Consider the following 14,031-nt stretch of genomic DNA (forward strand, 5'->3'; position numbering starts at 1 on the left):
GAGGCCCCGAGCCGCCCCAGCCGCCCGCCCGCTCGCACGCACGCCGCCAGGGCGTTCGCGGTTGCTGGGCAACGCCCGCGGCGTCACAGGCGGCGGCTCCCGGGAACGTCAGCTCGTTCTCCGTGCAGGGCCGCAGGGAGTGTGGTGCGGGAGATCCCCCGGCTGGAGGCCCGCACGCGTGGGCCGCCTCCCTGAGGACCTGGCTTTGCTGGAGCGTCTGCCTGATCCGTGCCAGGCGCTTCAGGCCCGTTCGCTTCTTTGATGCTCACAGCCCCAGTTCAGAGCGGTTAAGCAACTTGTCCAAGGTTGCCCAGCTATGACCGGGAGGCTAGGCTTGACTCCATCTCAGAGAGAGAAGATGAGTGGTCTCACGTGGGGGTTGGAGACCTGCTGAGAAGGGCAAGGAGTACCTAGCTAGCCTTTCTTCACATCCCCGTATTGACTCACAAGGCAGCCCCAGAACATGCCCCCGGGACAGAGCAAAACTTGTTTCTAAGGCTGTGCCTCATTTTTTCTAAGATTCAAGATTAAGAAACAAAACAAAAACCTTTGAGAGCCAAAGTCTTTCTGACTGTAGAGGCTGCCGGGCCCATCTCTCCTGGCCCAGCACAAGTCCCCCCAACCAGAACATGCGAGCTCTGGGCTCCACGCTGCACGGAGGCACAGTCAGCGAGCTGCCTGCCAGGCATCATGATAGGCCCTGGGAGACAGCCAACCCCTGCCCTCCTGGAGCTCATAGTCTAGTCTAGCAGGAGAGACTACCATAGGAAACAGATCTCCTACATACAGAAATCCCATAAATGAATGAGAAATCACACACTGAAGGACCAGTTCCATAGAATATCCAACAAGGGAGCCTTACCCAGCAGCCCCCCTGGCGGGGGCAGGCTTCTTGAAGTGACAGGAACTGAGGAATCAACCAGGCAAAGGGCAGGGGGAAGGACAAGATCTGTCCAGGCTGTGCAAAGGTCCTGTGGCATGTTCCAGGAACAGAAGGAAAACCGAAGTTGCCAGAGCATTGGACTTGAGTCTTTATCTTATAGGAAATAATCACTGAAGATTTTCAGCAGGAGAGATAGGATTTGAATAAATACCTGGATCTGATTCCTTCAGGACATCCTGGGCCTCTGAGGAAAGGACCTGTCTAGTTTACCATCCAGCACCAGCTGAAGGTGTGTTTGGCAAACAAAAACCACACGGCAACGTGAACAAAGACTTCAATTTCAAAGGAAAAGTCTGCACTAGACAAATGGAAAAATGCATTTTATTTCAAGTACACACAGTTAAGGAGAGCTGGGCTACCCAAGTAGTACTGGTTGGGACAGAGAAAACTAATCTATCATTAAGATGTTGAAGCATCTGCACACATGGATCAAAAACCTTGCCATGGTTGTACCACGTGAGCAATAAATGTGTGAAGAAATGTTAAGGTGCTTTGGGAACATTCCTGACGCCTTGTCCACACAGATAATTTACACAACAAAACACATCCATCACAGAGATATCACAGAGGTAATAAGCTTTGGTTGAAGCCTGGATCAGTTACCAGGTCTTCTTAAAAGTGTGACTCCAGTGCTGTAATCCTGGGCACCGTATTACCAAACCCCTTTCCTTGCCAGGGCAATACAGGGCTGAGGCCTCCCACTAGGGAGCGGGGTTTTGCCCAGGGGATAGAGGAGTTCCAGTAGAAATGGCCGTAAAGTGAGTCCCAGGTTCCCAACCACATTCAGTACAAAATCAGTGTTGTAGTTCCAGTAAAAAGAGCCCCAAAAGATGGCTTCCTCCTAACCCTTACAACAAGAATGACAAAGTCCCTAGCCAAGACCACTTCCTGGGTAGGAAATTGTAAGCTGGAACACCAGCTTCTGAGGGTTCTCCCTTATGTCTTGTCACTTGAGGCTGCCATCTTCATTCCAGGAGTCAAAAACCTGTTACTTTTGAGGCACTAAACAGTCACAGCCCACTCCCGGGTGGGGGGGGAAGGGCAGCCTCCAGACTCATGACTAGGTCTCTGCCTCAGAAATAGAAGTTCATCCAAAGTGACCTTGCTCCCTAACTTGTTAGACTTAAGCCTGTCATGTTTATTTATAAAGGGTGATACCTGGATCTGTCAGTCAGTGCAGGGCCAGTGCCTTAGACTGGAGACATTTTTGTGGATCCCCTCTGCCCACTGAGGCCAAGCCCTCTCTGACACGGCCCACGTCAGTTCTAACTGGATGGTTCTGCTCTGACTCAATCCCTGATGGAGCTGGCTGAGTGAGGTGAGGTGGCCCCTGACAGCCCTGGTCAGCATCTGATGGTTTCTCTGTCTCTCATGGAGAGGAGGGTGGCTCACCCTCAGGCCTTTGCTCAAAGCGAGCACTCACTCCTCCTGCCTTCCTGAACACGTCTCCCTCGCCTGTCAAAGTGAAGCCCAGAGAGGACAAGCATCCAAGTCCCCCAGCAAGTTCCCAGAAGCCTGGAGCTCTGTCTGCCCCGCCCCTCCTGCAGTCTCAAGGGGCCACATGTCGTAGGAGAAGCCACTGGCAATCCCAAATCTCAGGACTCTCCCATATGGTCAGTGAAGTGATGGAGGACTGGTCCAAGGGGCAGAGCGACTGGATGAAACTGGTGACCAACGGGATGGAAGACGGGCAGAGTAGCCTGCTGAGGCCCACGAGCCAGGATGAGGCAGGGCCTGCTGGTGTGGGGGCTGGCCTCCTAGCCCAGACCGAGCAGTTCTGCCTCTGACTTGGCATGGCTAAGGGGCCGGAGTGTCCGAGGTGGCCTCCCCTCGGGCCCGCAGTCCTGCTCCTCATAGCTGGGGTTCAGGCGGCCCATGTCAAGGGAACAGAAGAGGCTGCGCTCGGTCCCAGCATGGTGCTCCACCAGGGCGTCCAGGCTGGGGAACTCAGCTGGCAGGTGCTAGGGGAGGAAGGGGCTTCAGATCCAGCTTTCCCTTCACCATGGCTGGTGCTGGGCACCAACCACCCCCGCACTGGGGATCCTGCCCCATTTCAGAGAGGAGGAAATTCGAGTTCAGAGTGGTCACTGTGATGCTAACAGCAGATCCAGACACCATTTCCTCTCTTTCTCCCCTCCCAGCCTGGACAGGACTGAGGCACTTAGCATGAGGTAAGGGCACACATTTAAAAAGCTCCACGCACGCATCCCAGTCCCTGGACACCTGTGATCAGCCAAGACGCCAGACCCGGAGACTCACAGGCTGTATGAGCTTAGGCAAGCCCCTACTCTTTCTGAGTCAGCTTCCTCCTCTTCTAATTGATGGGTTAGGTGTGGGAAAGCAAAAGCTGGGATTCCAGTAGGAATTAAGGTATGACGCTAGCCCCAGACTCGACTAGAGAGAACTCTGAACGCCTCTGGCGAGAGGGCCCTAGGGAGGAGCCCATAGGTAGAGTTGGGGTCAAGTGAGCCCGTGGGGGCGGAGCCAGCTCGGCCAATGATGGAGCCGGTTGATGTTCAATAAGGGGCCAGAGAGCCAATGGGGGACTGGGATGAGGATGAGGCGGGCTTAGAGGTTAGAAAGGGGCGGGGCCTGACCGGGAGGGGCCTGAGGGCGAGTGGTGGCGGCAGCGGCCCGCACTCTTACCTCCACGCTGTAGCGGCCCAGGTGGTTTCGGAACACTTGATGGGGCACCACACCGCACTGCGTCCGCACCGACAGGCACCACTGGCCACTGGTGCCCGGCTCAGGCCACAGGAGGAAGGCCCCAAGCACGTCTCTCCGCAGCAGCGCGAGGGCACTGGGCCTGGGAGGGCAGATGGAGAGGCTGAAGGTAGGACCCCAGTCTGGACCCAGCTTCCGGTCGCTCCCCTTGGCAATGGAATAACAGCCCACGGCATCAGAAACACAGTGCCTGTCCCGGAGAAGGCCCTCAACGATAGGAAGCTTTCAGACTTCCTTAACTGACAACTTTAAGATTCAGTCAGGAGAGTTTTAAAGAGCTGACACTTAGGGAGCTGTCACTGGGTGCTGAGATCTTTACTCATTTGAATTACCTCACTTGATCGTCTCCACAGCCCTGCAATGAAAGCCCTTTTATTATCCCCATTTTACATGTGAGAAAACAGGCCGAGGGTGCAGAGGTCAGAAGCACTCTGCCCTTGTACAGGATTGCACCGGGGTGGGGGTGGGGGGGGTATCGAGGTCACATAGCCTATTTTTCTGCCCATCCCAAAGAGCTGGGCATGCTGCCAAGCCCTTCCTACCTGGAGATGCCAGCAAAGGCCCAGATGTTCTCCGTCAGGCTGCCCTCACTGTCCACCAGGCATGAGGGGCCGCCAGGACCCCCAGGCCACGCCTCCCACGCAGCAGGAACTATGAAGACCACCCGGGGGTCAGAGGGAGAGAGAGAGGTGGTCTTGCCCCTCCTGTACCCAGCCCACCCCTCCCCCACAGGTCCATGAACTTATGCTTGCCTCCTGGCTCAACGGGCACACATCCAGCCCCCCAAAAGACACATCCACACACAGGTGCACACCCACACACACTCACATCCACTCACCAGTTAAAGCGCATCCACAGCTATGCAAGCCCCCAGCATGTAGATCTGAATACACACTCACACACGTGACTACAATGTATATCCGCTCACAGTACAGGCATCCGCTCGTAGGCACAGTCACGGCCTAGCAGAAACGGACACTCAGGCCCACCCTCTCTGACTCACATAGGGGTACACAAGCCTGTGCCCCAGGTGCATGGGGCAGGCATGCTCCGGCTACTCACAGGCCTCCCGGGCTGACAGCTGCAGCTGGGTCTCGTAGGTGCAGCCGCGGTAGGCCCCCGAGCGGATCACCTTGCTCCGAATGGCCTTCTTGCGCACCAGCGTGGGCGAGCAGTAGGGATTCCCCAGGCGGGCATGGCGAGGGCCCCCACGGCCTTCCAGTTCTGGCAGCTCCTTCTAATGTACCAAGAGGGGCCCAGAGGGGCTGGCGGATCAGGCCCGGCCATGTCAGGCGAAGCCCCCTCCCTCTGAAGTCTAGCACTCCCTCACATGACCTCTAAACCCTCACCCAGTTCCCTGCCCACCGCCCACTCCCTGGCCCCGGCGCTGCATACCATACTGCCCATGGGCCCCTCTGCTGGCAGCCGCCGGAAGGAGACTAGTGCATGAACGTTCTGCGAGAGCTGATCTCGGCCGAAGGGCTCCCGTACTAAGCCAGGGGGGACCCCAGGACTGGACAGTGGCTTCAGGGGCACATCCCCCGCAGGCCTCCCGCAGGGCTCAGGCTGTGCCCGCTCCTCAGGGTGCTGCAAGAGGTAAGTGAGCTGGAAGGAGCGGCAGAGCAGCAGGTGCAGGATCTGGACCTGGAGAGGGGAGGGGGGTGCTCAGCTGTGGGAGGTCTCCTGGGGAACTCCTCAGGCATCAACCCACTCACCATGGGGGCAGGCAGCTCCTTGGTTTGGAATGTTCTTCCCTGTTGTTCCTGGGAAAACTTCTACTTATACCTCAAAACCTCACCACCACCATGTAGCCTCCCCTACCAGCTTCCTTTATCCATTTAACAAACACCAAGCATCTACTTTGCTCACACATCATGCTTGGAGCTGGGAGTATCTGGGCTAAATGCACTCCTCCCCCTGGGTTTACCATCCCTACCCTGGGCCTTGGGTCAGTACCAGGCCCTGGAGTTGCAGAACCTGGGATCCAATCCTGGCTCTGTCACTTAGGAGCTACTGTGTGACCCTGGGCAGAAAGTGTCACCTGTGTCCTCAGATTCTTCATCCCCACCCCCCTGTGCTTCTTTAATGAAACAGAGCCCAGACTCCCCAGCATAGGCCCAGCACTCTGGAGACAGAACATTCTACCTACCACATCCATCATCCAGCCCCGACACATTGGAACCATGAGCCCCAGAAGATCAAGGGCCATGTCTCTGCCACCTGACACTCCAGTAGCCAGCACAGGGCTTGACATACAGTGAGAATGGCAAATGCTTGCTGGATGGAACCAAATCCAGCCTCTGTTTACTGAACGACTGGCTGCCAAGGCTCTGTTGTTCATGGCGGTCACACTGGCTTTGACTGCTGGGATCTACCAGCCCACCCACTTGCGCCATGGGGCCAAGCACTGGAGCCTGGACCCGGTCTCTGCTCTCAAAGTCCTCCAGTGTCCGTAATTAGGGACAGCCAGATGATAGAGCATGGTTCAGGTCATAGGACCCCGGAAGGGAGGGGCAGTCTAGAAGAGTAGGTGGGCTTCACAGACATAGGGGCTGAGCCTTGAAGGGCAAATTAGAATTTGCCAGGATGAGAAAGGGAAGGGCATTCCCGGTGGAGAGAGCAGCAGGAGCAGAGGCCTGGCAGAGTGACCCTCCAATCTCCAAGCACATGGCCTGGTTCCTGTGGCATGCTGAGGCCCCTGACTTAATTTTGTTGGATTCTCAGTGGGCGGAGCCACAGAAGGAGCCAGAGTGGCAACGGGTACACATCTGGAGCAGGCCCAAGCCAGCATAGCTAAGCCCTCCAAGGCCTCGGTCCCTGATGCACAGCACACCCCCAACCCCAGCCTCCATGGCAGCCCCCCTGCCAGATACCTCTCCAGGCTGGCTGCCCACAAAGAGGTGACAGAAGAGCTTGCTGGCCGGGCTCCGTGGGTTTCGGGCCACAAAGGCAAACTGGCAGTCGGCTGGGCACCAGGTGGAGTAGAGTATTCGCTTCAGGGCATGTGCCATCAGGAGCACCTGAGGAGGCAGCAGGTGTGACGGCCTCCATCAGACCCACAACCGGGCCCGCAGCAGCCAGCCCAGTGTATGCCAGCCCCGCGGGCCCCACACACCTGCCGGCAGGACTCCCAGGCCTGCTGTGCCCAGTTTAGGGTCCACCCAGCTACTGGGGTGAAGAAGTCTTCCCTCCTTCCAGACCTGCCCTAACCCTACTACAAACCACAACCCTTATCCTTCCACAGCCACTGGGCTTGGATCTCCTGCTCCCTCTGCCAACCTGCTGGTTGGAATCACCACGCCCAAGCTCTGGAACCGAGGGGCAGAGCATTCATGGCCTGCAGGCTCACAGAGAGGCCATGGCACAGGCCCTGGGGTTGTACGCCTGGTCCCTGGAGACAGATGACCAGAGTTTGAATCCTGGCCCTCCCACCCACTCTCCACGTGTCTTACGCAGGTGAGTCCAGCTCTCTGAGCCCTTGTGACAAGGTAAGGTGTGATAATACCCCTGCGATGGGGTTGTTGGTGGGGTCAGTGAGACCTTATGCAAGTGGAATAGGACCTGACCCCAAGGCCCCCACTGGGTCACCATTTGCACCAGTCTTGCGAGAGTGGCATTGTACAGCCTGGAATGCAGTTAGTGTTCATCAAACGTTGGCTTGCAGCAGGAGGAGGATGGCTGACTAAGCAGAGGCTCTCAGCTGGCCTGCAGCCCGAGTCTGCCCCGCCTTCCACCGCCTTGAGAACTGGCCACAGCCCGCTGGCCAACGCCAGGCAGCCGACATAGAGGACGGCGGACTCACAAAAACCTCACGATGCAGGCCCGGAGGGGCAGGGGGTGAGATGGAGGAGAGGCTCTTGCCCACTGAGCTTGCCCGGGGGAGGCTGCTCGGGGAGAGGACTCCAAAGGCCCTGGACAGGCTGGGAAGCTGGGAGGCTCAAGGGGCAGCGTAGGGTCTGGGTGGAGGTGAGTACGTCCTGAGGGAGTAGGACACCCTCTCTGTCCAGTCCTCACCTGTACCCACATGGGCTCCTACCTCACCCTCCCCGCTGTAGATCTTGAGGCCCTGAAGGCTGAATTTCAGGATGACGGCCCGGCGTCGCGGACAGTCCTGGGTGGGAGAGAGTGGGTGAGGGGCAAGAATTATCTCCCAGGCCCTGCCCAGCCCAGCCTCAGTACCAGTCACCACAGGCTGGTCAGCCAACTCCACCCCGCCTGCCGGAGGACTGAGCCCCGGACTGTGGACGCCCCCCAGGAGCTGGGGAAATATGAATGGCCCCTGGCAGGCCGCCCCCGAGCCAGGACCATAGCTGGTCCAGTTCTGACCATCTCCCACGTCTCTCACCTGTGGTTCCCACCTGCGGCTCCCACCCATGGGGCACAGGTCACAACCGCCCAAGGGAAGAGTGTCCCAGGGCACACGGGATGTGGCCCCAGGAGGCTGGGTGGGGCCCGCCTTTCAGAATGGCTTTGGTCCTGTCCCTCCCTGGGCCTCACTTGCTCCATCTCTATAATTGGGGGGTGAGGTGGATCAGATGGTCTCAGGGGCCTTTCGTTCCCAGCCTGCCATCCCAAGGCTATGATCCCACCAGGAAAGGGCGCCCCCCCCAGCTCCCTACCTTCAGCGCCCACAGCTGCTGTTGCACCAGCCACACGCTCTCCTGGGTGTCCAGATCGTCCACAGAGAAGGAGCCCACATACTGCTTGGGGGGGTGGGGGCGGGGGGATGGGAGAGAGGCAGGAGAGTCAGGCCTATGGGCTTTTGATCCCTATCCTCCAAATGCCACCCCTCCCCCGCCTCCGCCTGACATATGCTCTGCTGCGTCCGGTAAGCTGTGGCCAGTGACAGCACTGTACTCGGAGCCCAGGCCCTGCTACTTTCCCAGGATGTGGCCTTGGTCAAGCCACTCAGCCCCTGAGGCCCCACTGCCTCATCTGTGCCCCTGCACACATTCCGGGGCCTGGGTTAAGGAGGGAAGACACAGAAATAGGTCTGCCCCACAGCTCCTCCCTACCCCCAGGACCTGCCACCCACTCACCACTCACCACCCACCAAAGCACATGCCACAGGGGGCGGCCCCACCCACCTGGGCAAACTTGGTGATGCACCTGGGCCGGTAAGGGGCAGGGCCGCAGTCAGAGGCCCTCCGGCCCCTTGCCCCAGCCTTCTGCATGGCCCCCAGGGTGCCCAGCTTCAAGCCCCACGGGAGAGAAGGCTGCACAGGGCAGGGGAGAAGGGTCGGTTCCCAAGCTGTTGAGACATAATGCTCCCCATCAGAGGCCAGGAAGCTTCTTCCAACAAATCCTTACTGAGCACTTGCAGTGTCCTAGGCACTGGGGACACGGGACACAGACCCCTGAGCAAAATGATGAACTCCTTTCTGCCCTCATGGAGCCAACATTCTCATGGGAGAGAAAGACATTAAACTAAATAAATGAGACATGAAATATACCAGATGTGGATAAAGCAGAGAGGAGGATATGACATGCAGGTGGCTGCAGCTCCGAAGGCCTGGGTGAGGAGTGAGGTTTGGGGAAACAGCTAAAGGAAGGGATGTAGCAGGCAGTCCATGTCCCTGGTCAAACACTGATACCTCCGAGCTCTGGACTGGGCTGCTCTGGGGTGGAAGGAGGGGGTACCGGCATGTAACCAGCTTCTACAAAGAGCCAGGGGAGGGGGAGGGGCAGCATCACCTGAGAGGGGTGGTGTGACAGCAGCGAGACCAGTCTGCAAAGGCACAGAGGGGCGAAAGCAGCTGGAGCCCTTAGGTAGACCTTTCCAGAGCAGCAGACTGGAACCAGGTTGGGATCAGCCTTAAATGTCAGACTAGGGACTTGAGGCTCTGCCCTGTGGGCAGTGGGGAGCCATAGCATTTTCCAGCTCTGTAGACTATGGGGCTGGCCTATGAGCTGGATGGCCAGAGCTGCTTCACAGGCCCCTGGCTTATTCAGCTCGGCCTCACTCCAGCCCCAGCCAGACAGTGCACCAATGCTGCTGAGTCAGGAGGTAAGGAAGGTGGACAATTGCCCCAGGGGGGCTGAAGAGCCCCATCCCCAACCCCAGCCCAGGTTCTGGTCTTTCCTGGGGTCTCTGTCCCAGATCTACTAATGGAGGAGAGAAGGAACCCCTCTACCCCTTACTAGACTGTCCTCAATGGCAGGGAGAAGGTTTACTCCCCATTAGAGCTCAGGACCGCAGCTGGTCCTCAATGAATATGGAATAAAGGCATCATGAGAAACAATGGCTGACTGCCTCTGCTCGGGGCCCCGAGGACTCGGCCCCCTCAGTCTTTCCTGGGGTCTACTTAGACCCCCACCGCCATCCCCCAACCTAGCTAGCTCTGTCTCACCAACCTAGTTATAATCACTGCACTTGGGATCAGAGAGACCTGGGTCCAAATCCTATGTGACTTTGGGTAAGCCATCTCACCTCTCTGAGCCTTCAGTTCCTCATCCCCAAACCTGGAATAACGCGAGGAGTCAATGAGAATTGAATGGAGTAGCAGGCACCTAGCATGATGCTGGGGATGGGCTCAGAACTGATGCTCGACAAGGTCTCAGGGGATGCGGGACTGCAAAGCCTGCTGTTCAGGAGGGAGCATGGAAGACAGCGAGGTCTGACCTCGGTCAGTGCCCTCCTTGCACTGAGCCACACCTGACAGGGGACCATCCAGTCTGGGAGGGTGTGGCAGGAGGGGAGCCCTGCTTACGGGCCACGATTCCTGCCAGGAGAAAGCGAGGATCAGAAAGGGCTCTGGGCAGGAAATGGGTGCCTCCTGGGTGTGCTCTCCCCACCTGCAGCAGTCCTTGGAGAAGGGGGCTTTGGGTGCTTTGGGAATGATGTACACTCAGGACCGGGAGCCGTAGAACGGCCCCTACCTCCACCTACTCTGGACCTTCAGCCCCAGGCTCAGGCCAGGGGGAGGCACCAGCAGCAATCTACTATTTTTAGTGAGTGGCCAGCAAAGGAAAAGCCAGAAAATAAAGGCTGCACCATCTCTTTGAAGCCTTCCCAGGCCTTCTTTCTATCTTCTCTCCTGTCCTGTTGTTCTGGGCTCTCACAGCCTCACACTTTTTGATCCTGATCATTTTTGTCATCATGTCCATTTTATGTTTAAATAAAGCAAAGTTAGACGTGTAACCAGCACAAAAGCTATGTGGCCCCCATTCCAGGTGTGGAGATGGTTTCCAGTGAACTCGGCTTTCTGCTTTACAATCACATCATGGGCTGGGATGCTCTGGACCCACAGCTGGTGGGGAACGGAGGAAGCAAAGACCAAAACCCAAATGGAGCAGAAGGGAGACTGGGAAAGAACAGAGGATTCAAAAAAAGGCAGCCACAGAAGTGGAAACAGTGAGGATGAAAAAGACAAAAGGAGAGGAGAGGAGAGGCGGGAGGAGGGAGAGAGAAGGAACACATTTCTCATCCTGCCTGTGCTGACACAGCCCCCCAGACATAAGAGTGTAAGTGCAGAATCACATGGATTATGACACGAGCACACATTCTGCCTCACACATGCTGAGACAGCTGTGCCTGAGGCTGAAAACAGCCTTTGCCCTCCAGCTCCAGAGCCGTAGCTTCCTCAGGGACACCCCATATCCAGGTGGTGGGAGTGGAGAGCCCACTGGCTCTCCTATGAGCCCCACCTTACCCACTATCACCTGATCCTTCCCTCATTCCCAGGACCCTGGAACTTTCTCTCTTCCTCTCCGTCCTTCCCAAGCCGAGGGGCACAGCACATTTCGGCCCCAGGCCTGGAGTTGGGGGCTACCCATGGGACCAAGGAGGGTACCAGACTCACCCTGAGCCTGGAAAGACCTGTGTGCCGGTTCAGGCACAAACATACACTTATCTCTTGGGACCAGGCCTCTTTTTCCAAGAGTTTCCACAGGAGCCTGGCTGAGCCTGGCTGAGGCTCTTCTCCTGCTCTTCTGAGGCTTTCCGGGTGGCCCTAATTAGAGACAGGGGATTAGATGGGTTGACGGTGTCTGGAGAGTTCAAGGACAGAGTCCCTCCGCTGCACCACACCATAGCTGAGTGGAGTCATGGGGAGGACCCAGCTCCTGGGAGACCGCTCAGCTTGCAGACTCTGGGCTTAACTAAGGGTTGTTCAGGAGAGTAAAGTCACTTCCCCGGGGTCACACAGCATAAGGAGGAAGCAAGCTGAGAAGCAGACCCAGGTCTCTGGGGCTCTTTCTAGAGGCCATGGCAGTGCCCTTCTGCTCAGACTCCCCTCACCCAAGTAAACACGGTGTCCACCTCTAGAGTTTGGTGAGTCCCAGCCTGTCCAGCCTCCTGGAACATCTCAGGTGCTGCAGGACAGATCTGATCAGCAAAACAGTAGCTTTCTCTCTCTGCCTTCCAGGCCAGACGGTCTGGGGCTGCTAGAGCCACCTCATCAGTGCCTTCGCCCCCACCACCTTTGGTTCAGCTGCACAGAGGAGCACCCCACTGCCACATCACGGCTTCTGGTACCACCCCTACCTTCCCTAGGCAACAGGGTGGGAGGAGACTGAACCACCAGCCAAGGGCCAGGGGTCAAGATCATGGATTATGGGTCCCAGCAAGGCTGGCTGATGTGACCTTGGGCAAGTCACTTAACCTCTCAATCTCCATTTCCTCAACTGTAAATTAGGGATAATAACAGCAGCTGCCTCCTCGAGTGCATCTGTTTGTTTATTCTGAGAATATTTCCGAGTGGAACTATGGGCCAGGTGAACAAAACAGTCCGAGCACTCGCTGAGCACCCAAACCGGACTGGGGTTCGGGTGCCGGCAACAAACAACGCTTGGTGCGGGCGGTTGGGGGCGCGGTGGGGAAGGGTGGGTTAAATAATTTAGAGAGAAATACAGTTGGGGGAGGAGGATGTGCGTGTGTTGCGGGGCGGGGGCTGCTGCCCAATACAGGGTGGTGAGGACGGCCTCTCCAAACAGACGACGCTGAGAGGAACGTGCGGTTTTCAGGATTAAGGGGGGCCCCGAAACCACGTACGCGGCCAGCGGCACGCGAGGCGCAGAGCGCTCTACGGCGTGCGTTATTATTCCTGCGATTACTGTGATTCTTGGGGAGCGCTGCTAGGGCTTTCAGCTGACAGCCCCCCGGAAACTCCCGCGACCTACCGAGGGGTGAGCGGGGCAGGGCGGAGGTGACAGTGGAGGTGATGGGTGGTGCTGGTGATGGAGGAATGGGGCAGAGGTGTTCCTCGCCATTAGAAGCCCTCTCCCCATCTCTGCGCCGGGGGACCGAGGTCCGCTCCCCAGGAACCCCCGACCCCAGCCCCAGCCGGGCTCCCAGCCTCCCCGGAGCTCGCTCACCGCCGCCGCCGCCGCGTCTCGAGGCCGGTCGCTGCAGCTCCGCTCGTGTCCGCCGCCCGCCTCGCCGCCAGCCGCCCCCCACGTGGCCGCGGGAACCAGCCCCCAGGATCTCGGCCTTCACGCACCCACCGGCGCCCGCGGAGCTGCGCCTCTCGGCCGCGCTGCCCAATCAGCGGCCGCAAGGGGCCCTGGCACCGCCCCCGCCTGCTCGCTCCGCGGCGCCCCGCCTTAAAGGACCCAGGCCGGGGGCGGTGGGGAGGGGACGTCCCCGCCCACTGACGGCGCCTTTACCCGGGCTGGGGCTCTGAGTGCCCCGCGTCTCGCTGAAGATTCCCTCCTCCGGGAGAGCCCTTCTCCTCCTGCCCCTTCGCTAGCGCCTCCTCGTCTTCCAAGCAGCCCCAGCTGTCCTCCAAAAAGCCTTCCCTGACCACCAGTGCCTCCTCCGACCCCTGCAGAGCCCTGGAGACTTGGCTGGTCTCCTCTTACTCGAGAGCAAGCGGCACTGGTCAGGAGGGGCCTCCATTCACGGTGCACAGGACAGAGCCTGGCTCGTAGTAGGCATTCAGAGACTGTTGTCTTGACGACTGAATAAATGTGCTCAGGACCTGGTCTCTGGGAGAACTGGGCGGGTCTCACCCTTCCTTCCCTCACCTGGGATGGGAATGGGGGGGGTCACGCATCCTCTTCCTCACCATCCTCCTCCGGGCCCTTCTCGGAGGAGGGTTAACCAAGCCTGCCCAGTTCAGAGCCCCGCCCTAAGAAGTCTCGTGAACATTGACCATTGCACACCAGCCGTGATCCTGTCCTTCGGGTTACCGGGAAATCCACTTAGATGGAGGGAAACTGATTCAGCAGTAAGTGTCAGTCACAGCTTTGAGCTGGAGAGCACTTCTGTTCCCATCAGGCCAGGCACTCCCTAGGTGTCAAAAAGCAAATAGCAAACCAATTCAGGCCAGTGCGTATCTAATCTGAAGTCAGAAGAGGAAACATCAGCAACCGTCCAAGCACCACACCTCAGAAAAGCAGAACACGGGGGCTCAGGTTCAGTT

At 58.1% G+C, this 14,031-nt stretch overlaps 1 protein-coding gene across 5 annotated transcripts; it reads right to left on the reverse strand.

Moving 5' to 3' along the window:
* Positions 1–1,250: 1,250 nt before the first annotated feature.
* On the reverse strand, positions 1,251–13,107 carry SH2D5 (SH2 domain containing 5). 5 transcript variants are annotated; one of them, XM_023529127.1, is made up of 11 exons: positions 12,986–13,107; positions 11,470–11,619; positions 8,755–8,918; positions 8,287–8,367; positions 7,704–7,778; positions 6,541–6,687; positions 5,063–5,311; positions 4,730–4,904; positions 4,210–4,318; positions 3,590–3,749; positions 1,251–2,904 (listed from the first exon to the last, which is right to left on the reverse strand). In XM_023529127.1, exons 2-11 carry the CDS (start codon positions 11,510–11,512, stop codon positions 2,701–2,703), a joined length of 1,407 nt encoding a protein of 468 aa, XP_023384895.1. In that variant the 5' UTR covers positions 11,513–11,619; positions 12,986–13,107; the 3' UTR covers positions 1,251–2,700. The 5 variants fall into 5 exon arrangements, with proteins under 5 accessions (XP_023384895.1, XP_023384894.1, XP_011355820.1 ...); XM_023529126.1 differs by having other exon boundaries at positions 8,287–8,370; XM_011357518.2 differs by having other exon boundaries at positions 8,287–8,370; positions 12,983–13,106.
* Between the last annotated feature and the right edge of the window lie 924 nt (positions 13,108–14,031).

This window comes from Pteropus vampyrus, unplaced genomic scaffold, assembly GCF_000151845.1.
Source record: "Pteropus vampyrus isolate Shadow unplaced genomic scaffold, Pvam_2.0 Scaffold36, whole genome shotgun sequence".
In the NCBI taxonomy this organism is placed as follows: domain Eukaryota; kingdom Metazoa; phylum Chordata; class Mammalia; order Chiroptera; family Pteropodidae; genus Pteropus; species Pteropus vampyrus.

Excerpts from the sequence above, each read along its gene's own strand:
- SH2D5 (XM_023529126.1), bottom strand. The coding sequence starts at position 11,512 with ATGTTTGTGCCTGAACCGGCACACAGGTCTTTCCAGGCTCAGG. Across the intron at positions 8,371-8,754 it reads GCATCACCAAGTTTGCCCAG|CAGTATGTGGGCTCCTTCTC; the intron begins GTGGGTGGGGCC and ends CACCCCCCCAAG. Across the intron at positions 6,688-7,703 it reads TCTACAGCGGGGAGGGTGAG|GTGCTCCTGATGGCACATGC; the intron begins GTAGGAGCCCAT and ends CTGCCTCCTCAG.